We start from the raw sequence: 23,353 nt of genomic DNA, 5'->3' as shown, positions 1-23,353 counted from the left end.
TACCAAATGTAAAATAGATAGCTAGTGGGAAGCAGCCACATAGCACAGGGACATCAGCTTGGTGCTTTGTGACCACCTAGAGGGGTGGGATAGGGAGGGTGGGAGGGAGAAGCAAGAGGGAAGAGATATGGGGATATATGTATATGTATAACTGATTCACTTTGTTATAAAGCAGAAACTAATACACCATTGTAAAGCAATTATACTCCAATAAAGATGTTAAAAAAATGTCTGTCTTTGCTCTTGTTAATACTTGAATTATAACGTTTTCTGCTGAAGGTTTCTTTCCTTGATCCTATTTACTTTTTCTTTACTCTAGTCCAGCAAAATTAAAAAAGGAAGCAAAGGAGACTGTACTGTACTGAAGCCTTCGCTCATGGCAGCTGTCCCGGTGAGTACAGAATGTCTATGTCATTCACTGCCTGCACTTGGACTTTTAAAAAAGTAACACTCTTAGGTATTTTTCTATATTTTAAAATAATTTTACTTTGGGGAAATTACGGCAAAACGTGTCCCTTAAAATCTTAGCTAAGCACTGGGGAAAGATGAAATGGCAAACTTCTGAAGTGTATGCCTGTTAGGGTTTGCCAATTCTTGAAAATTAAGTGATGAAACTGACCTAGCTCAAATTACCTAGTCTGAGAATTGGTCATAATATTTTAAAGGTAGAATACACTCTAAAGATCATTTTGTTTAATCACTTGATTCAAAAATGAGGCAACCTAGGCCATCCTAGAGAACTGGGGCAGTGTATCCAAGGTTGCAGAGCTGGTTCATGGCAGAGCTGATTCTAGAATCCAAGCCTCCTGACCCTTACGGTGGCTAAGAAAGACTAAGGAAACTGTCATTTGAGAGAACTCCCAGACAAAAAAGTTGAATTCTAGATATTCAAAATCCTTATGTGAAATATTGCCTTTTATAAAAATAAGTTGTTACATTTTATAGCCTTATAATGATAAATTATGAGATATTTAACACAGTGTTTCTAACTTGTATAATCAAATATATTCTAGCGCTTTAGGCTTCAGAAACTCCAGGGGGAGTATCACTACTGCTTGTATCATGATCAGACTTTACATCTTATCCCAGTATCTTTCAAAGAATTGTTTTTGCACACGGAAAGCCTGCGATTACGCAATGAAGTGTTCGGTCCAATTTTTTCTAAGAATTACAGATGGAAGATAAATTTTTTTTTTAGCTTCTAATTACAAAATTACCAAATAACCAAAGAATTAGAACAGATCAGAGTAGCCTTTGCTTTTTTATTTAGAGGTGCTGTAGAATTCAGCAAGTTTACAAACTAAAAGGAGAGGCTTCTGATTAAAAGCATAATAAAATGCTAATAATAGGTAGCATAGTACTTAAGTATGTTCTAGACACTGTGCTAAAGTGCTTTAGATGGATCATCTCACTTAATCCCCCCTAAGACTCTGCTAGGTGGGTCCTGTTATCCCCATTTTATAAAGAGAAGAAAAAACTTGCCAAAGGTCACAGAGCCCATAGGTGGTCATTAAAGCTTGAACTCTTCTATCAGTCTGATCGCAGAGACTTCTCAACCACTATGGCTGTCTATTTAGGATTGTTTTTGTTGTTTTGTTTTGGGAAACAGTGTGTTGGGTTTATTACCCAGGAGTTCCTAGGAAACAGTATCAGAGAACATAATTAGGGAGGGGGAAGGGCCGAGGAGTCTAGGAAGTGATGTCTGAATTTAGGCCTGAAAGATAAACAGGAGTTAGCTGATATGCTATGTATCCTTTAATTACCCATTGTTCATTCTTCTTGACTTTGTGTCTTGGGAGGCTAATTTCTGTGGATGAATTACCGGGAGAACTTGCTTGCCTTCTGATTTCTGGTGGGGCTTAGCCATTTGTTGGCACTCATGAAAGTTCAGAGGGCCAGGAGAGAGGTCTGCATACTTACTGCCTTTGCCTCTCCCTGCTGGGCTGCGAATTTTGACACTTGTTGCCAGGTGCTCATTGGACAGTCTCTTTCCTGTTGGCTCTAACCAGGTCTTTCCCATGGTTACCATCCTCTGCCAGGTTCCAGTAATACTTCTCTCCTCTTATTTCTTCAGGCCTAGGGATAGTCAATGGCCTCCTATGTTGCTAGTGCATTGATGCTTCACCAAACCTTATTGGCTCCCTTAGCTCCTCCCACTCATCTGTAAATAAGCCTTTCAAAAATCTTATTATTGAGAATTGTTTTGGATAGATTCTATTTTCTGAGTTTGTTTCTTTCCTGAGTCAGAATAAAAGATCCATTTAGTACTGTAATGGTCACATGTTCACAGTGTGAGAATTCAGAGTAAATCGCTGCTGATAAGCAGTGACTCCACTGAACGTCCTGTAATGTTAGGTTGAGGTAAAGGGTGACTGAATGTGCTAACAATAAACCCTGCCAACTTGTTGCCACTGTGTTGTGTTCCTTACTCATTAAGCCCTTTCTGTGCCTGTGATTGGTATATAGCGTTGGAAGGAGCGGTGGAAGTGGTTCTCACACATCTGTCTCACTCCCATATGCTCTCTGCCACCCAACACACTTTTTTTAAAAAAATGACATACACATGATTTATTGGTAGGGTACACATGGTACATTTATTTTTTTCCTTTGGGGGTGATTTTTAAAATTGAAATATAGTCGATGTATAATATTATATTAGTTTCAGGTATACTACATGATTTGACATTTGCATACCATACACTTCTTTTTTTTTTTTTAACATCCTCATTGGAGTATAATTGCTTCACAATGTTGTGTTAGTTTCTCCTGTATAACAAAGTGAATCAGCTATACGTATACATATATCTCCATATCCCCTCCCTCTTGCATCTCCCTCCCACCCTCCCTATCCCACCCCTCCAGGTGGTCACAAAGCACCAAGCTGATCTCCCTGTGCTGTGCGGCTGCTTCCCACTAGCTATCTGTTTTACATTTGGTAGTGTATATAAGTCCATACCACTCTCTCATTTCGTCCCAGCTTACCCTTCCCCCTCCCCATGTCCTCAAGTCCATTCTCTATGTCTGCGTCTTGATTCCTGTCCTGCCCCTAGGTTCTTCATAACCATTTTTTTTTAGATTCCATATATATGTGTTAGCATACAGTATTTGTTTTTCTCTTTCTGACTTGCTTCACTCTGTATGACAGACTCTAGGTCCATCCACCTTGCTACAAATAACTCAATTTTGTTTCTTTTTATGGCTGAGTAATATTCCATTGTATATATGTACCAAATCTTCTTTATCCATTCATCTGTCGATGGACACTTAGGTTGCTTCCATGTCCTGGCTATTGTAAATAGAGCTGCAATGAACACTGTGGTACATGACTCTTTGAATTATGGTTCTCTCAGGGTATATGCCCAGTAGTGGGATTGCTGGGTCCTATGGTAGTTCTATTTTTAGTTTTTTAAGGAACCTCCATACTGTTCTCCATAGTGGCTGTATCAATTTACATTCCCACCAACAGTGCAAGAGGGTTCCCTTTCTCCACACCCTCTCTAGCATTGATTGTTTGTAGATTTTTTGATGATGGCCATTCTGACTGATGTGAGGTGATACCTCATTGTAGTTTTGATTTGCATTTCTCTAATGATTAGTGATGTTGAGCATTCTTTCATGTGTCTGTTGGCAATCTGTATATCTTCTTTGGAGAAATGTCTATTTAGGTCTTCTGCCCATTTTTGGATTGGGTTGTTTGTTTCTTTGCTATTGAGCTGCATGAGCTGCTTGTAAATTTTGGAGATTAATCCTTTGTCAGTTGCTTCATTTGCAAATATTTTCTCCCATTCTGAGGGCTGTCTTTTGGTCTTGTTTATGGTTTCCTTTGCTGTGCAAAAGCTTTGAAGTTTCATTAGGTCCCATTTGTTTATTTTTGTTTTTATTTCCATTTCTCTAGGAGGTGGGTCAAAAAGGATCTTGCTGTGATTTATGTCATAGAGTGTTCTGCTTATGTTTTCCTCTAAGAGTTTTATAGCATCTGGCCTTACATTTAGGTCTTTAATCCATTTTGAGTTTATTTTTGTGTATGGTGTTAGGGAATTTTCTAATTTCATTCATTTACATGTAGCTGTCCAGTTTTCCCAGCACCACTTATTGAAGAGGCTGTCTTTTCTCCATTGTATAGTCTTGCCTCCTTTATCAAAAATAAGGTGACCATATGTGCGTGGGTTTATTTCTGGGCTTTCTATCCTGTTCCATTGATCTATATTTCTGTTTTTGTGCCAGTACCATACTCTCTTGATTACTGTAGCCTTGTAGTATAGTCTGAAGTCTGGGAGCCTGATTCCTCCAGCTCCGTTTTTCTTTCTCAAGATTGCTTTGGCTATTCGGGGTCTTTTGTGTTTCCATACAAATTGTGAAATTTTTTGTTCTAGTTCTGTGAAAAATGCCATTGGTAGTTTGATAGGGATTGCACTGAATCTGTAGATTGCTTTGGGTAGTATAGTCATTTTCACAATGTTGATTCTTCCAATCCAAGAACACGGTATATCTCTCCATCTGTTTGTATCATCTTTAATTTCTTTCATCAGTGTCTTATAGTTTTCTGCATACAGGTCTTTTGTCTCCTTAGGTAGGTTTATTCCTAGGTATTTTATTCTTTTTGTTGCAGTGGTAAATGGGAGTGTTTCCTTAATTTCTCTTTCAGATATTTCATCATTCGTGTATAGGAATGCAAGAGATTTCTGTGCATTAATTTTGTATCCTGCTACTTTACCAAATTCGTTGATTAGCTCTAGTAGTTTTCTGGTAGCATGTTTAGGATTCTCTATGTATAGTATCATGTCATCTGCAAACAGTGACAGCTTTACTTCTTCTTTTCCAATTTGGATTCCTTTTATTTCTTTTTCTTCTCTGATTGCTGTGGCTAAAACTTCCAAAACTATGTTGAATAATAGTGGTGAGAGTGGACAACCTTGTCTTGTTCCTGATCTTAGAGGCAATGGTTTCAGTTTTTCACCATTGAGAAGGATGTTGGCTGTGGGTTTGTGATATATGGCCTTTATTATGTTGAGGTAAGTTCCCTCTGTGCCTACTTTCTGGAGGGTTTTTTTCATAAATGGGTGTTGAATTTTGTCGAAAGCTTTCTCTGCATCTATTGAGTTGATCATATGGTTTTTCTTCTTCAGTTTCTTAATGTGGTGCATCACGTTGATTGATTTCTGTATGGTGAAGAATCCTTGCATTCCTGGGATAAACCCCACTTGATCATGGTGTATGATCCTTTTAATGTGCTGTTGGATTGTTTGCTAGTATTTTGTTGAGGAGTTTTGCATCTATGTTCATCAGTGATATTGGCCTGTAGGTTTCTTTCTTTGTGACATCTTTGTCTGGTTTCCATACACTTTTTAAAGCAGGATAGTTATAGGATGTTGAAGTCATTTTAGGGAACTTCTGGGATTTCTCAGTCACAGATATAAACAAAGATTTCAGTTATCCAACAGTGATACCTTTTGTGGAAATGTAGAAAACAACATTGTACCATGCACCCCACCAGCTGTACTGACATATAATTGATACATAGCATTGTGTCAGTTTAAGGTGTACAGTGTGATGATTTGATATACATATGTATTGTGGAATGATTACCACAGTAATGTTAATCAACACATTTATCACCTCGCATAGTTACTATTTGTGTGTTTATGATGAGAACATTTAAGATCTATTGTTTTACCAACTTTCAAGTATACAATACAGTCTTGTTAACTGTAGTCACCATGCTGTGCATTAGATCTCTAGACTTATTCACCTGGAAGTTTGTACCCTTTGACCAACATCTCCCCATTTCCCCCGCCCCCTAGACCTGGACAACCACCAATTTACTCTCTGTTGCTATGAATTCAGCTTTTTTAGGTTTCGCATGTAAGTGAGATCACGTAGTATTTGTCTTTTTCTGTCTGACTTATTTCACTTAGCATAATGCAAGGGCTGGTTCTGCTGTCCTCATTTGTGAATGACTCTGTTCTAATATTGAAAGAGCCATCCATAGAGTTATTCATTATAGCACAACTGAATTTACATTAATTGCTATTTTAAATATTTAAAACTGGGTGTTTATAAATAGGTGTGCTTTATGCAATAACTCTTGTTAATTTGTGCTAAGTAATGCCAAGAAAACATCATTTAGTGATAGTTGGGGCTTTTATTGGTTTGTTTGGGGTTTTTTTTGTTTTCTGTTTTGCATGTATTAGCTTGGGAGTCAGTATATCCCAAACCTAGTCCTACTTCTAATTTTCCAAGGAGCTGTGAACAAGAATCCTATTTTTTTTTGTTGTTATCTTAGCTTCTATTAAAATGGAATAGACATGCCTAAATTATAGGGACATAAGAATTTTAAGAAACTGTAAAACTCTCTGCCAGGCTGTAAGAGTCACAAGGTAGTAGTAAGAAAAACATCAGGATTAGATTCAACATAGTTGGATGTTTTAGTGCTATTTGAGAATAAGTGAATATATTTGAAGAAAAGAATTTAAAAAAATTATCTTTATGTGATAGGTGAATGAACTATTTATTCTCCAGTCAATGTTTAAAAAATTTTAGATAAACTTAGTGTGTAGAACTGAAGAAACCCCTATACTTGTCCTTAGTGTTGTTGAAATAGTGAACAAGTTAGTGAAATTAATCCTACAATATAATAAATATTTCCATTCTACTAAAGACTTTTACCTAAGATATTGTAAATAAGGTATTTTCGACTAAGACTGTCTCAGTGTTGGTGTAGTTCTTTTCAGATTATTTAATATGTTGCTTGCCTTTTAGGAAATCATGGATAGAATTTATAAGAATGTTATGAGCAAAGTCCAAGAGATGAATTATATCCAGAAAACTCTGTTCAAGATAGGGTATGATTACAAATTGGAACAGATCAAAAAGGGATATGATGCACCGCTTTGCAATCTGTAAGTATATCTCATAGACTCTGTAGTTTGAGCCTTTAAATCTTTTTGTGTTTTTACATCTGGAAGATGAGTAAGTAACTGACAAGTTAATTTAGTTTGAGCATCACAACCATGATCATAACGTTGAATTTCTCTTTTATTCACTTCTAAGCCTCATTGCTTGTATAGCAAGCAGAGGACCTTGAACTCTGATCTTGGCAAATTAACAAATGTTAATAATTGAGTACATATTTAAGATTTAATTATAATATTTGGTCTCATGAAGAAAAACTAGAGTAGACTTTTGTGTCAAGACAATTGAGTTTAAAAAATGCCATTTCTAACTCAACAAAGTGATTTTCAAGATTTATTTGGCGTGAAGATTTCTGATTTATTGTATTCATAAAATAGCATATTAAGTGTATGAATATAACGGTTATTTTAAATGTGGTGCTGGGGAGTTGAGATGGGGAAGCATTTTTCATTGGAAGGGAAATAAGATAGATGACTAAATGTTCCAAAGGTAACTTTACATTTTTTCCTTTGACATCATCCTTTTCTTTCATTTACTGTGTGTCAAAGTAGTTTCCTGACACCATACATTTTTCTTTTTGCCTTTTTAAGAGTTTTTCTGGCATTTTTTTCAATGTGTTACTAGTTGTTGCTTTGTTCACCTCTCATTATCACAATGGTCCTGAAATATAGGTGTTCAACCAACGTTGAGAAATCTTTTCCAGAGCCTATAAATTAGTGTGTCACCAAGAATAATCTGTGCATATATTAAAATCATTTATCACCCCTTTTATCAAGGATACTGTTTAAAAAGGTGAAGGCTCTGCTAGGGGGGAATGTCCGTATGATGCTGTCTGGTGGAGCACCCCTGTCTCCGCAGACACAGCGATTCATGAATGTCTGCTTCTGCTGCCCGGTTGGTCAGGGTTATGGACTGACAGAATCGTGTGGTGCTGGCACAGTTACTGAAGGTAAGCATTTTTAATGTGGCAAATAATTATGTTAATTGCTACTGGTAAGGCCAATTTGCATTGCCTTTGGGAACCATGGTAACTTTATACCTCTTAAGTAATATCAGATTCAATGAAAATCTACATATTTTAGTTTTAGAAACTTGTAGTTGAGTCATGTGTACCCTTTATTTTTAAGCCTTGTAAATACTTAGGACACATTGTCAGTCCTGAAAGTTCTGTCACCCTGCTCTTGTAATCTTCTTTCTCTAAATGATCACTTCCTTGGAGAACTGCACTCTTGGAATAAGGTATCACTTTTGTGCTCCCTCTCGAATCTGTATTCCTGCCCTGACTTCTTGTTTGCTTTCTGTTGTTTTCAACAGCCTATATATAGCAGGGTTTCTCAACTTCAGCACTGCTGAAATTTTGAACCAGATAATTCTTTATTGTTGGGAGCTCTCCTGCACATTGTAGGATGTTTAGCCACTAGATAGCTGCCAGATAATATGACAATGAATTATATCTTTAGATGTTACCAAATATCCCTTAAGGGGCAAATCACCCTAGGTTGTGAAACAATGGGGTATAGTAATTTTTTTACTATCTCACTTTCACTTTAAACTTATGTCCAAAGTCAATGCCATTATCCAAAACCATCTTTCCATTGCCAAATTGTTTGACAGTGTTATTACCATCCTTAAAATCATTCAGGGCATTAGCTTTGAAGGCATTTGATTGTTTATTTTTAATATCTTTAACTTTCACCAGATCTTCCCACTTTTTCATTGGATTGCTCCCTCCACTGCCTGCCACCTTTGGCATCTAACCTTTTATTACTTCACACTGCCCTGTGGTAACAGCCTTTCAGCTGCTGTGTCTGCCTCTATTATATTACTTCTGATTCATCCTCTATTCTTCTGTTAGACACATCCACCTCAAACACTGCTTCATACCTGGTGAACGTAGCTTTCAAGATGTCTCTAACCTGGCACCATTGTACCTCTTCATCATTATTTGCCACCTGTGTACACACCAGGATTCTTGTTTCCAAATGAGCCAATCTTCTTACTCTCTCTTGTATTTTCTGTTCCCTTCTCTTGCAATGCCCTTTTTGCTATCTGGTCACAGCCATCTTCTCATGTGCAACTCTTCAATTAAGTGTTTCCTAGACATTTCATCTTACATTGATCTTTCTAGTCTCCAAGGTGCTATTGTTCTCACCATCAGTACCATGCAGTTTAGTATTTAAAAGTGCTCTAAATTATTTCACGTGCTTTTCTCTCCAGGTAGTTTCTTTGTAAGCTCATTGAGGGCAGTGTCTCCTTACCTTTCATGTGTTTTCCTCACAATGTTTAATATAATGCTAGGTACATAATAGGTTGTCCATAAATACTTGATTATTGCGAGCAATAATCACAAACTACAAAAGGATAATATCATCATCATCTTCATGTTGGATAATAGTTGCTAACATTTATTGAACACTTTGTTTTTTGCCAAGAAATGTTAAGCACTGTCCACGAATCATCTCATTTAACCCTTACAGCATATCCCTATATGAAATGGGTTCTGTTATTACCCCCTTTTATATAGATGAGGAAATGGAGGTTTAGAGAAGTTAAGTAACTTGTCCAATTTATACATCCAGTCAGTGAGTTGTAGAGGAGGACTTCCAATCAAAATCTGTCTTACCAGAATCCTACGTAGATAATGGTGGAACCAGCTCTCCTCCCTTAACAGATTTTTATACTTAATTATCCGAAATGTAGCCATGAGAAGCCAAAATGATGTACCAACCTTGAAATCAATTGCACTGTTAAAATGAAGCTGGAGGGACTTCCCTGGGGGGTCCAGTGGTTAAGACTCCATGCTTCCACTGCAGGGGGCACGGGTTCGATCCCTGGTTGAGGAACTAAGATCCCGCACATTGTGCGGTGCGGCCAAAAATAAATAAATAAATAAAAAATGAAGCTGAATTATTGAAAAATGGTCACGCTTTGCATTCCTCTCACCATGGCCTCTTCTTTTGTCATCTTTCAGAATCTGGCTCCAACTTTAATATTCCTGTAATCACATGAGGGGGAGTCTGAAATGTGTTACACTAATTAATATCTTTGTTGCTCTTTCCCTTATAGTTACTGACTATACTACTGGCAGAGTTGGAGCCCCTCTTATTTGCTGTGAAATTAAGCTAAAAGACTGGCAGGAAGGTAAGCATTTTATGACAAGCTCTAGTGTTTCTAGATATGCTAAAAACTACCACGAGCCTCTAGACTTCCATTTTTAAAAAGCATTAGGTTGTCTGCGGTAGCAAGCGAGTCTTTGCTGTTGCTTGTTCCCTGTGCTTTCTTCTTCTTCAGTAACATTGTTAGGTTCCCAAGAGGAGAGGAAAATCTCTAGAATCTAGGCATGATGATTCTGAACTTGGGAATACTCGATGGTAAAGAGGAAAAAATTCTTAGCAGGGCATTCCCTGGATTTAGAGAAGGATATATATCCTATCTTTTGAAGCTAGATTTTACTAGTGAGTAGGTTTGGGCTGGGAAATGGAACTCCATATTTTCAGGGGACAGAGTGACTAATCACACACACACATACACCCCAACTTCTTAGCGCTTGACCCCAGCAAGCATTTTTTTTTAAAGAGAGTTAACTTTTATTAAATATCTTATAGGTTCCAGGCAAAGGACTAGACACTTGATGTGAATTATTTCATTAACTTCATCAGCTGTTTGTAGTGAGATAGGCATATACAAATAAACCCATAGACTGACAAACAAGTGAATTAAGAATTACTTAACACACAGCACATTCAATGGCCAAGGAAATTGAAATTCAGAGACATTAATTGTACAGCTAGTAAGTGGCAGACCATGAATCACACCTAGAACTGTTTGACACTAAAACTGATGCACTTTCTACCATACTTTGCTGTCTCCTAAATCACATCCCTGGTTTGGCTCAATCAAACTTTTGGTAAACAGTGAATCACCATATGATTTTGCAGTGGAGAACAAGCTCTTGGCAAGATCTTATATCAGAAAAGATACCAAGGAGAGAATTATTTTGAAGACATTTTCCTGGACCTGACTCCTGGTACATCTTGAAGTTTAGTAAGGAAAAATCAGTTCCACTGGATTACTCAAGAGGCAAATGGGAACCTTGTGGAGGAAAATAAAAAGAATGGATTGGGTCTGAACAAGGAGTAAGAAAATCTCAACCTTAATCCAGGTTTTGCATTTAATTCACCAGTGCACCTTAAACTCACTTAGAAAATTTGCTATTCCAAACAACTAAGTGAAAAGAGGAAGTTAACAAACAGCATTATGTAAACAATATTAAGTAGTGTTTTACTGGCTTTTCAAAAACTACCTTCTTTACTCCCTGTCTTATCCATATGGCCTTACAACCTCACAGAGAATGTAGCAATGGGGACAGATTTTCACAGAACCTGGCATATAGAAGAGTGGTTCCTACTCTTTAGCATGCATGAGAATCATCTAGAAAGCTGATAAAATACAAATTCCTGGACCCTACCTCCAGAAAGACTCATTCAGTAGATCTGAGGAGACCTGATAATTTGTATTTCTTTCTTTTTTTTTTTTTTTTGCTTGGTCACTGTGCATGTTATTCAGTTCACATACAGACAGCAAGATCCATGTATTGCTTAGAATAGAACCATTTAACCTTCAAGTATTTTGGAATTTTCCAGCTTTGTTTTTTTTTTTCACACACACACACTGTATTTTATTTTTACAAGAGATAAATAAACTGACACCAAGCATTGTACATGGATGACCACAACAAAAGCAACAATGATTGCAATTACCAAACATGAAACACACTCATACTATGTCATAATATTGACATTCAGTCCAGTAATCCTCCACTGTAACAGCTCCTTTACTTTGCAGTGAAAATTGATTTGTATATTCTTTGCCTCTGAGTCGTTGTGGGATTTTTTCTTTTTTTTTAATTCAAACAGAAAGTCACAAAAATTATACTCATCCTCATCAGTTCACTCAGTCCCATGTAATTAATTTTTTTTCATCTTGATCTTTTGTTAGCACTTTTATGAGTTCATCAGTTTTTCATTAGAGTTCTGAAAATGCTTATTCATTCAGTTCAGCAGTATAGTCAGTTACTAGAAACCAGTACTTGTCAGAGTCTTTTCCATGAATTCCTTGAAGATGAAACCCTTTTATAGGAACATTTTTGCAAAAGCATCAGAGTACACCCAGAACTGTCTGTAAATGCCAAAAGACTTAAAAATGACCACGGTTAAAGATTTGATGAAAGTTCATAATAATGCAATTGACAAGGAAATTTAGTTATTTCTGAGATATACATTTTAAAGTAATAACTAGAATTATGACTTATAACATTATACCAGAACATATAAGATTTTTAGAAATTTCATGTAATGTCTGAAACATTTATATTAACATATTTCCATGCAAATAACCCAAAGAAAGTTTAGTATTTGTTGTTTTTGTTTGTTTTTTTATACTGCAGGTTCTTATTAGTCATCAATTTTATACACATCAGTGTATACATGTCAATCCCAATCGCCCCCAGCAAACATTTTTATAGTTGAGAATCAATTATCCAGCTATTTGTATAGTTTAATTTTTATAAGTAACTGCAGGAGGCGAGCCACTTAGAGGAAACCTGTGCTTTACAGACACTGGTGATAATCTGCAAAAGTAAAGCAGTCTTCCTATGATGAAACTGTGAGAAATATTAAACATATTCATTAACTGCAAAATAATTAATAGCCTAGCCATGCCAGATAAAGGAAGAGTAATTAAAAAGCTTAAGGTTTTCTTTTATTTTTTAAATATTTATTTATTTATTTATTCATTTTTGGCTGCTTTGGGTCTTCGTTGCTGCGTGCGGGCTTTCTCTAGTTGCAACGAGAGGGGGCAACCCTTCATTGCGGTGTGCGGGCGTCTCATTGCGGTGGCTTCTCTTGTTGCGAAGCACAGGCTCTAGGCGCGAGGGCTTCAGTAGTTGTGGCACGTGGGCTCAGTAGTTGTGGCTCGCAGGCTCAGTAGCTGTGGCGCACGGGCTTAGTTGCTCTGCGGCATGTGGGATCTTCCCGGACCAGGGATCAAACCTGTGTCCCCTGCGTTGGCAGGCAGATTCTTAGCCACTGAGCCACCAGGGAAGTCCCTCTTTTATTTTTCAATTTAGTATATTTGACATACAACATTGTGTACATTTAAGGTGTACAGCATGTTAATTTGATACATTTAAATGTTGTAATGTGATCGCTGCCATAGCGATATTTAGCATCTCTATTACATTACATAATTGCCTTTTTAGTGGGTGGGATAGTTAAGTTTTAGTCTCTAAACAAGTCTGATGAATATAGTACAATATTGTTGTGTGTAAAGAGCCATAGACTCACCCTTTAAAGGACCAGTTACCTTGTAGGACACATCCCTTAGGTTGTTTGAACCCAAGAAAATGAATGGGCTTTGTCTGACATAAATTCGAAGTTTCGAAAAGTGTTTCTCCTATGTGACTTTTTATTATGTGCATTACTGTGGTGCTCTATGAGCAAACAACCGTTCCTTTTTAAATACCACACTGAAAGGCCAATTTTATTCCCAAGCGTTTTACATCTTGGGAATAAGTCCTCCTTTCTCCCGTGGTAATGCCTTTCCAATTTTAGAATGAAAATCTTAAAAAATATAGGGAGTGTGTGTCTATGTATATTGGGCATCAGCATCAAAATTGCTTTACTAAATGGGTTATTTATTAAGCAGTGGAATCAGAGAAACAAGGTATATTGTAAAACTTGGTAAGGAGAATTTTGCCTTTAATTTTTATTTTTCTGATTTTTCTGGTACTGGGCTTTAATGTCAGTTTTGGAGAGTGGGTCCATATTTGGAGTTTTCCTTGCTATGAAAGAACCTTTGCTTTATATAATAATGAGTTTAATGTTTTATGTACAGTGGGTTTTGTCATGCTGAAATATTGAATAGTTTTAAATTTATAACTACCTATGCTCTTTGATTAAAACCTCCTTAGAATATATCTGAAACACATTTGATATCAACATATTAATAATTTACTTCTAACAACTTCAAGTGTTACCCTTCTTGGGGGTGATTTTATCTTAACAGAACTCTGTGAACCCTAAGCTTTAATGATGTTCTAAGTGTGAAATTTTATGGTCCTGGGAAATATTAACTAATATGCTCCCGTAAAGTGAAGTAAAATTTGATTAGGGGAACAATAGTAGCAAAGGATCTTTAAGAATTAATACAAGTAAATTTGTTTTAGAACAATAACTAATTTGTTTTTATGACATCCAGGTGGTTATACAGTTCACGACAAGCCAAACCCCAGAGGTGAAATCGTAATCGGTGGACAGAATATCTCCATGGGATATTTTAAAAATGAAGAGAAAACAGCTGAGGATTATTCTGTGGACGAAAATGGCCAAAGGTGGTTTTGCACTGGTGATATTGGAGAATTCCATCCCGATGGGTGTTTACAGATTATCGGTCAGTGTATTCTCTTTTTTGTGCTTTTCTTTAGTTTTCGCAACTTCCACATATATGAAAGGTAATATTGGTCAAGTCATTAATAGGGTTGATGATTCCATTGGTTTAAACTTTAGAAAAGTTATTTAACTTCGGTCTGCGCTTCTCCATCTGTGAAATAGGGACAGCAATACTGACCTGGTAGGGGTTTTGTTAGGATTAAATGAGTTGATACATGTAAAATGTTTAGAGCAGGGCAGTGCCTGCACCTTACTAAGTGGTAGCAGAAGCAGCATTGGGGTAGGGAGGGTGGGCAGGAAAATAGCAGTTGGCAGTGAGAAAACAAAAATTGCTCAGAAGAGGTTTTCTTTGTTTGTTTCTTTGTTTTGTTTTCTTTTGGTCAACTATTGATACATTTGGTTCCGTATAACCATCTACTGTAACATACCCTATTCTAGGCCTTCCTCACCATTTACCTCCCCACCCAAGAAGCATTGTGGACATGTTATTTTCCCTAGTGGCCATTTATATGACTCTAACTAGCCTGGACTCTTAGAAAATTATAATATCAGTCCTCAACATTAATCTGTTCTTCTGAGAATGTCAGTTGGCTTGGCACTGCCCTTATTGAGCCTACTGAAATAGACTAAGTTCAGAGCTACTCCAAAATAGCCCTTACACTACTCATTTTAATCAGGCAAAAGTTAAAAATTTGACTAGCCAATAAGGACCACTCTGTTGGGTCCCATTCAGATCCTTTTCAAGCCATAAAATGTCCTCAGTCATTATCTCTAGTGGTCCATTTAAGTCTGTCTCTGGACCCATATGTGACCTGAATATAGTTAGAGATTTCCTGGGAAAATTGGTTCTTCGCCTAGAAGTTTGATCTGCCAGCGAAATTCCCAGGAAACATGGCTCAGTCTAGAACCAGTAACTCCCCCACCTACACCACCACCGCCTTTTTCCCCTTGATCCTTAATTGTGCTGGAATCGAAGGCTGGCTCTGGTGGCATGTGGACTGGGTTCCCAGCCTATGGGTCGGCAAGTCAGCACTCACACAAAGGATGTAAGGCAACCTGACGATGTGCCGTCCTATGCCAGCGCGTTATTAGTGCACCAAGATAATGACAAACCCGGAAAATGGGGAATTAACATTTATTGACTGTGTTCTGTATGTCAGACATTGTGCTACATGCCAGTATGAGGTAGGCATCATTATCCCTGATAAAATTTGAGGGTTGGAGCGGTCAAATGACATGTCTAGGATCACATAGCTAGTAACGGGCAGAGCTACCATTCAAATCTAATGCCCCAAAGTCTTTGTTCCTTCTGTTAAATTCATTATAATATTAAACATTATAGTAAGATATTAAAGCTTTTGGTGTAGGATAGAACATTTTAGCCAATACTTCTTTAACTAGGCATTTTCTTTTTAACTGATGTGTATGGGCAAACATTAGATATAACAAGATTTTAAAAGAAGTATCTTTATAAATAAAGATTAAGGTGATGAGACTGAAAGAAAATCAGAATTGGACATACCTTAATAAATGTACTATGGATAACATAACATGCTTCATGACTTACAGATCGTAAGAAAGATCTGGTGAAGTTACAAGCAGGGGAATATGTATCTCTTGGGAAAGTAGAAGCTGCACTGAAGAACTGTCCGCTTATTGACAACATCTGTGCTTTTGCCAAAAGGTAATTTTAAAGTTGCATTTGTGTTTCATATACTTAAAGTAAAAGGATAATGGGGAAAAATTGATACAATCATAAGGGAAACATCAAACTTTCAGAGTTGGGGAATGTTATAAATTTATGAAAGTTCTTGAATTCAACAGCTTAAAGGTCATTTGAGATAATCCAGACATTTTAACTATTTACTGGACCACCTACTATGTCTTGCTAAATACTTAGCTATGCCACAACAGTTATTTCATTTAACATCCATAACAACTGAAACTTAGCATAGGTAATTTTCCCAAGAGGGTAACACAGCTAGTACAAGTTTTCTAAATAAAAAAACCTGAGAGATTGAACCGTTTTCTTTCTTTATGTGTTAATGTGGTTTATTTTTCTGGGCTTTATTGCTCTCTTTAAAAAATTTAATTATAAGAAACACAAAACCTAAATTTACCATCTTAACCATCCTAAGTGTACAGTTCACTAGGGTTAAGTATATTCACACTGTTGTACAACCAATCTCCAGAACTTTTCAACTTGCAAAAATGAAACTCAATATCCATTAAACCACTCCCCATTTCCCCTCCCCCCACCCAGCCCCTGGCCACCACCATTCTACTTTCTGTTTCTGTGAATTTGACTCCTCTAGATACCTTGAATAAATAGAATCATACAGTGTTTGTCTTTTTGTGACAGGCTATTTCACTTAGCAGAATGCGCCTCAGGATTCATCTACATTGTAGCATGTGTCAGAATTTCCTTCCTTTTTAAGGCTGAATAATATTCCGTTGTATGTATAGACCACATTTTGTTTAGTCATTCATCCATCAGTGGACAACTTGGGTTGCTTCTACCTCTTGACTATTGTGAATGATACTGCTATGAACATGGATATTCAAATATCTCTTGAAGATCCTGCTTTCAATTCTTTTGGATATATACCCAGATGTGGGATTGCTGGATCATATGGTAGTTCTATTTTTATTTTTTGAGGAACTGCCATACTCTTTCCATTATGGCAGCACTATTTTTTTTCCTTCCCATCAACAGTGTACAAGGGTTTTACTTTCTCCACATCCTCAGTAACATTTGTTTCTACTTTAAAAAAAATTTTTTATAGTAGTCATGGTAATGACTTTGAGGGGATATCTTGCCCCTAAGGATTAGTGATGTTTGAGCATCTTTTCATCTGCTTGTTTGGCCGTTTGTATATCACCTCTGGAGAAATGTCTAATCAAGTCCTTTGCTCATTAAAATTTTTTTCCCTCTTATTTTTGATTATACAATACAGTGTTATCAGCTGTAATCACCATGTTACACATTAGATCATCAGACCCTATTCATCTTATAGCTAAAAGTTTGTACCCTTTTATCAGCCTCCACCCCCAGCCCCTAGCAACCACTTTTCTACTCTCTGTTTCTATGAGTTTGACTTTTTTTTTTTTTTTAAGATTCCACATTTAAGCAATACCATGCAGTTCTTGTCTTTCTGTGTCTGGTTTGTTACACTTAGCATGATGCCCTCCAGGTTCATCAATTTTATCGCAAATGGCAGAATCTCTTTCTCATGGCTCAGTACTATTCCATTGAACATATACACCACATCTTCCTTATCCATTCATTTGTTGATGGACACTTGGTTGTCTCTATATCTTGGCTATTATGGATTAATGCAGCAATGAACATGGACCAGATACCTCCTTGATATCCTGTTTTCATTTCCTTTGGATTTATACCTAGAAGTTGGATTGCTGGATCATATGGTAGTTCCATTTTTAATTTTTTGAGGAGTCTCCATACTGTTTTCCATAGTGCCTGCACCACTTTGCATTCCCACCAACAGTGCACAAGGGTTCCCTTCCCTTTTCTTCACATCCTCACCAAAACTTGTTATTTCTTGGCTTTTTGATAATAGCCATTTTAACAGGTATGAGGTGATATCTTGTTGTGGTTTTGATTTGCATTTCCCTGATAACTGGTAATATTGAGCACCTTTTCATGTACCCGCTGGCCATCTGTATGTCTTCTTTGGAGAAATGTCTATTCAGTTCCCCTGTCCATATTTTAACTGATTTTTTTTTTTTTTGCTATTGAGTAGTATGAGCTCTTTATGTGTTTTGGATATTAACCCCTTATCATATATGATTTTCAAATACTTTCTCCTATTTTGTAGGTTGCCTTTTCATTTTGTTGATGGTTTCCTTTGCTGTGCAGAAGCTTTTTAGTTTTATATACTCCCACTTGTTTAGTTTTGATTTTGTTGCCTTTGCTTTTGGTGTCAAATTCAATAAGTCATTGCCACGACCTATGTCAAAAGAGCTTCTTCCCCCTATGTTTCCTTCTAGGAGTTTTATGGTTTCAGGTCTTTGCCCATTTTTTTTTAAAGCCAATTCCCTACAGTTTTTTTAAAAAATTTATTTATTATTTATTAATTTTTTTTTTTGGCTGTGTTGGGTCTTCGTTTCTGTGCGAGGACTTTCTCTAGTTGCGGCAAGTGGGGGCCACTCTTCATGGCGATGCGCGGGCCTCTCACTATTGCGGCCTCTCTTGTTGTGGAGCACAGGCTCCAGACGCGCAGGCTCAGTAGTTGTGGCTCACGGGCCTAGTTGCTCCGCGGCATGTGGGATCTTCCCAGACCCAGGCTGGAACCTGTGTCCCCTGCACTGGCAGGCAGATTCTCAACCACTGCGCCACCAGGGAAGCCCCCTGCCCATTTTTAATGGGGTTATTTTGTTATTGTTTTTGTTGTTCAGTTGTAGGAATTCTTTATACATTCTAGATATAACCCCCTTATCAGACATATGATTTGCAGATATTTTATCCAGTTCCATAGATTGCCTTTTTAGACTCTGTTGTGACCTTTGATACACAGAACATTTTTTATTTTTGTTGTACTCTTCATCTATTTTTTCTTTTGTTTCCTGTGCTTTTGGTGTCATATCTAAGAAAGCATTGCCAAATCCAGTGTCATGAATCTTTTCCCCTATGTTTTCTTCTAGGCATTTTATAATTTTAGCTCTTATAGATTTAGGTCTCTGATCTATTCTGAGTTAATTTTTGTATGTGTTATAAGGTAAGGGTCCAACTTCATTCCTTTGTATATGGATATCCAGTTCTTTTAATACCACTTGTTGAAGAGACTGTCCTTTCCCCATTGAGCGGTCGTGGAACCCTTGTTGAAGATCATTTAACCATATATGCAAGGGTTTATTCTGGACTCTCTATATCATTGGGCTATCTATGTGTCTGTCTTTATGGCAGTACTATGGGCTTTATTACTTCTTAATGAAGCTGTAACAAATAAGAGAAATATATATTCAGAATTATGTGTACTATTTCTTTGAATAATTTATGAATAATTGTTCTTAATGTTTTAGTTTCTAGTTTGTTTTATTTTCTAATTTTTTAGTGACCAGTCCTATGTGATAAGTTTTGTGGTTCCTAATCAGCAAAGGTTGACGCTTTTGGCACAACAGAAAGGGGTGGAAGGCACTTGGGTTGATATCTGCAATGACCCTGCCATGGAAGCTGAAATACTGAAAGAGATTAGAGAAGCTGCAAATACCAGTAAGTAAGAAATGGCTTATCTGTTGATGTCCCTAAAAGTTATTTAATGAGGTCCTGTGCATTAGATTCTTCAAGATGTCTATTTGGTTTTGTTTGTTTTAAATTTTTATTGGAGTATAGTCGATTTACTATGTTGTGTTTTAAAAAACCTGCCTCTTAAATATACATAATGAATTTCCATGTTGGAAGGATCTTTAAATGTTATATGGTAGAATAACCTAACTAGTTCTTATTGCATGTCACAGCATCCCTGCTAGGTGGTCATCTAGTCTGTGTTTGGAATGGTCCATCTTTGTTCTGATAGTTCATACTAATGTGCCCTGGTGTGAATGTTTTATCATTTACCATTGCGTATACTTACTTGGTGTGGGCCCTTTCAATCTAGAGATCTCTGCCCTTTGGTTCTGGGAAATCTCCATTTACCTTTTGTTGTTTGTTTGCTTTTCTTTCATTGCTTTTCCCCTCTAAGTTTTGTGTTCATGTTTTTATCTGGGACTACTTTTATATGGTTGTTGACCTTCTACTTTCATCCTCTAATTTTATTATCTTTTTTTTTCTTTTGTAATCTATCTTGTCCTTTTTTTTTTTTGCTGGGGGTGGGAGGATTGCAATTTATTTATTTATTTATTTATTTATTTTACATCTTTATTGGAGTATAATTGCTTTACAATGGTGTGTTAGTTTCTGCTTTATAACAAAGTGAATCAGCTGTGCATATACATTTATCCCCATATCTCCTCACTCTTGTGTCTCTCTCCCACCCTCCCTATCCCACCCTTCTAGGTGGTCACAGAGCACCGAGCTGATCTCCCTATGCTATGCAGCTACTTCCCACTAGCTATCTATTTTACATTTGGTAGTGTATATATGTCCATGCCACTCTCTCACTTCATCCCAGCTTCCCCTTGCCACCCTGTGCCCTCAAGTCTGTTCTCTACATCTGCGACTTTATTCCTGCCCTGTCACTAGGCTCATTTGTACCACTTTTTAAAATTCCATATATATACGTTAGCATACGGTGTTTGTTTTCTCTTTCTGACTTACTTCACTCTGTATGACAGACTCTAGGTCCAGCCCCCTCACTACAAATAACTCAATTTCGTTTCTTTTTATGGCTGAGTAATATTCCATTGTATATATGTGCCACATCTTCTTTATATCTTGTCCTTTTTGTTTTATATTCTGGCAGATCCCTCAACTTTATCATTGCCTCTGTCTATTGAACTTCCAACTTCCAATATCAGAATTTCAGTTTTCAAGAGCTCTTTCCTGCTTTCTTAGTGTCCTTTTAATAGCATCCTGTTGCTCTTTCATGGGTGCAGTCATCCTCTGAGGATGTTGAAGGGATTCCTTTTATGAAGTTTCCTTCTCCTGTTATTGTTTCTGTTTCCTTCAAGTTCCACTTTCTGCTTGCTTTGGTCAGCCTCGCATATATCTGCTGATCCTTGTCTGTCCATTCATATTTGAGAATGAGTTTCTAAAAAGCTGTTTGGAAAGCTTGCTAGGCTTCACTGAAAAGTTATTCAAATGTTAGTGTCTTGAGTCATTCCACTTCTCCAGAGACTTCTGCAGTCTCTTACCTGGGGGATATTGGCATGACTGCCAATATTCTGGTAGCCAAAAAAAAAGGGCATTGGAAGGGGGCTGGGGCTGGGGTGGGTAGGTCTTCCCCTCACTGAACCCTTAGGTTTTCAGCCTTACTCCCTCCCTCTATTGTAAGTGTCCTGAGTCCAGAGTCTCTCTAGTTCAGTTTTTCCAAAAGGTAAATCTATCTCCAGCCTGGTTGGGGAAGAGCAAGATGAGGGAGAACTGTCCTCTGAACAGATGAGGGCCAGCCCTGCTGTTTTCAGCATGCCCCTCATCTCTGTCTTCTGTCCCTCAGCTTCTGTCTGTGGGCTCGGGAGATTGGTTTGCCTCTTGTTAGCGTTCTTTGATCTGGGCAGTTAGCTTTTAGCTCTCTTGGCTCCCAGTCAGTTACTGCTGGCCTGTTTGCTTTTGGTCTTCTAAGATTTTGTTGGGCCTTCTCACCCAGTGTCCTCTTTCTCTCATTTCTATTTTTTCTTTGTGGTTAATACCTTTCTAATTTAAAAAATTATTATTTTTTTTTTAGAATTTTGGTAGGAACTTCTTATAAATTTATTTATTTATTTATTTTTGCTGTGTTGGGTCTTCGTTTCTGTGCGAGGGCTTTCTCTAGTTGCGGCAAGCGGGGGCCACTCTTCATCGCGGTACGCGGGCCTCTCACTATCGCGGCCTCTCTAGTTGCGGAGCACAGGCTCCAGACGCGCAGGCTCAGCAGTTGTGGCTCACGGGCTTAGTTGCTCTGCGGCATGTGGGATCCTCCCAAACCAGGGCTCGAACCCGTGTCCCCTACATTGGCAGGCAGATTCTCAACCACTGCGCCACCAGGGAAGCCCTAAAAAATTATTTTTAAACTGTTTATTTTCCAGGGGAGCAGAGATAAACTGTGTACTCTTCATGTTTAATTGGAAGCTGTTAACCTAGTTTTAACCTATTGCTTTCCCTCCTAAGAAATGAAAATATCATTTTTCTGATTACAGGTACCTATATTCATTATAAAGTACTGGACAATACAGAAAGTTTAAAGGAGGAAGTAAAAATCACTTGACAGTAGTTACCTTTGGGTGGTGACATTACGTTCTGTTATATATACTTAACTTACCAACGTCATCGACTTTCTTCTAAGTCAGTAGATATAGAATTGAATTACCATTTTTTTAAGCTAAATAGTATTCCAGTACAGGAGTGTCCACTTGTCCTTATTGTTAGACTTTTTCCCTCCACTGTAAACAAATAGAATATATATCTTTTATTCTAATTTATTTTCTTATGTAATTATTTTCTTAATATGGATTCTTAGAAATGGAATTTCTGAGTCAAGAAAAATGTATATTTTAAAAGCTTTTTTCCCTTATGTTGCCAAATAACTCCCTCTTCCCCCAGAAAAACTGGACTAGTTTATACTCCTGTCAGAGATACATGAGCACACCTATTTCCCTAACTAGGCTACTATTATTTATTTTTTAAATTAACTACTTGGGTTCCATTTTGGTTAAAAAATATAGTTTGTAACATTTGTTAGCAAGTTCAAGTTGAAAAACTATTTTCCCCAAGAACATTCTTCTAGTTAACTCTGGTCACTGTAAAGTTTTAAATAGCAGTTACCTATTAATATAATCTGCAAAGTAAGTTACTGTATAAGCATAAAGACAGTAGCTTAATTTTTTTCTTAAAGTTGGTTTTGTTAATTATAGTATTAATGACATATCACACTTTTTAATGTTAATATCACCAGGCTTCCAGAATTTTCTTTGATACAAATCCTCATTTTTTCTTTAAATGTAGTATTTTAAAAAGTATTTCAGCCAATAGGCTATTATTCTTAGTCACTCTCTGAACGTACTAATGGAGCAGAATGTGACTTGAATAATTTGTCATTGAATATTCACCTGTGTAAAAGCAACAGTGGGGAAAGTTTTTCAGGCTGGAAAATGGAATAAAATTCTAGGACCTGCTAGGCCTACATAACTTTCCTGTGCTTGGATTGAGGCGTGAAATCGAACAATTCATGATTTGGATAATGAACACTAATCATGAGCTAAATCTAAATAACTCATAAGCTCGTCTGTGTCACAGAAGATTTATTTTGCTAACCTTTTGCTTCAAATTATAATTTCAGAGACTTAGGCCAAAAAGTATAAAATAGTTTTGATTGTATTCAGTTAAATCTGCCTGAAAT

At 37.1% G+C, this 23,353-nt stretch overlaps 1 protein-coding gene across 4 annotated transcripts in view; it reads left to right on the top strand.

Moving 5' to 3' along the window:
• The window catches only part of ACSL4 (acyl-CoA synthetase long chain family member 4), a 76,655-nt gene that overhangs the window by 48,527 nt on the left and 4,775 nt on the right, over window positions 1-23,353 (top strand). For 3 of the 4 annotated variants that reach the window (XM_057537943.1, XM_057537942.1, XM_057537941.1), the window contains 7 exons: window positions 320-391; window positions 6,760-6,899; window positions 7,689-7,861; window positions 9,979-10,053; window positions 14,170-14,361; window positions 15,930-16,044; window positions 19,436-19,593. In XM_057537943.1, coding sequence (XP_057393926.1) covers window positions 320-391; window positions 6,760-6,899; window positions 7,689-7,861; window positions 9,979-10,053; window positions 14,170-14,361; window positions 15,930-16,044; window positions 19,436-19,593 — 925 coding nt within the window. The remainder of the gene's footprint in view (window positions 1-319; window positions 392-6,759; window positions 6,900-7,688; window positions 7,862-9,978; window positions 10,054-14,169; window positions 14,362-15,929; window positions 16,045-19,435; window positions 19,594-23,353) is intronic. The other variant, XM_057537944.1, reaches the window with a different exon arrangement.

This window comes from Balaenoptera acutorostrata, chromosome X (assembly GCF_949987535.1).
Source record: "Balaenoptera acutorostrata chromosome X, mBalAcu1.1, whole genome shotgun sequence".
Lineage (NCBI taxonomy): Eukaryota > Metazoa > Chordata > Mammalia > Artiodactyla > Balaenopteridae > Balaenoptera > Balaenoptera acutorostrata.
The sequence above is the reverse complement of the archived record's forward strand: the minus strand, read 5'-3'. Positions and strand labels throughout refer to the sequence as shown.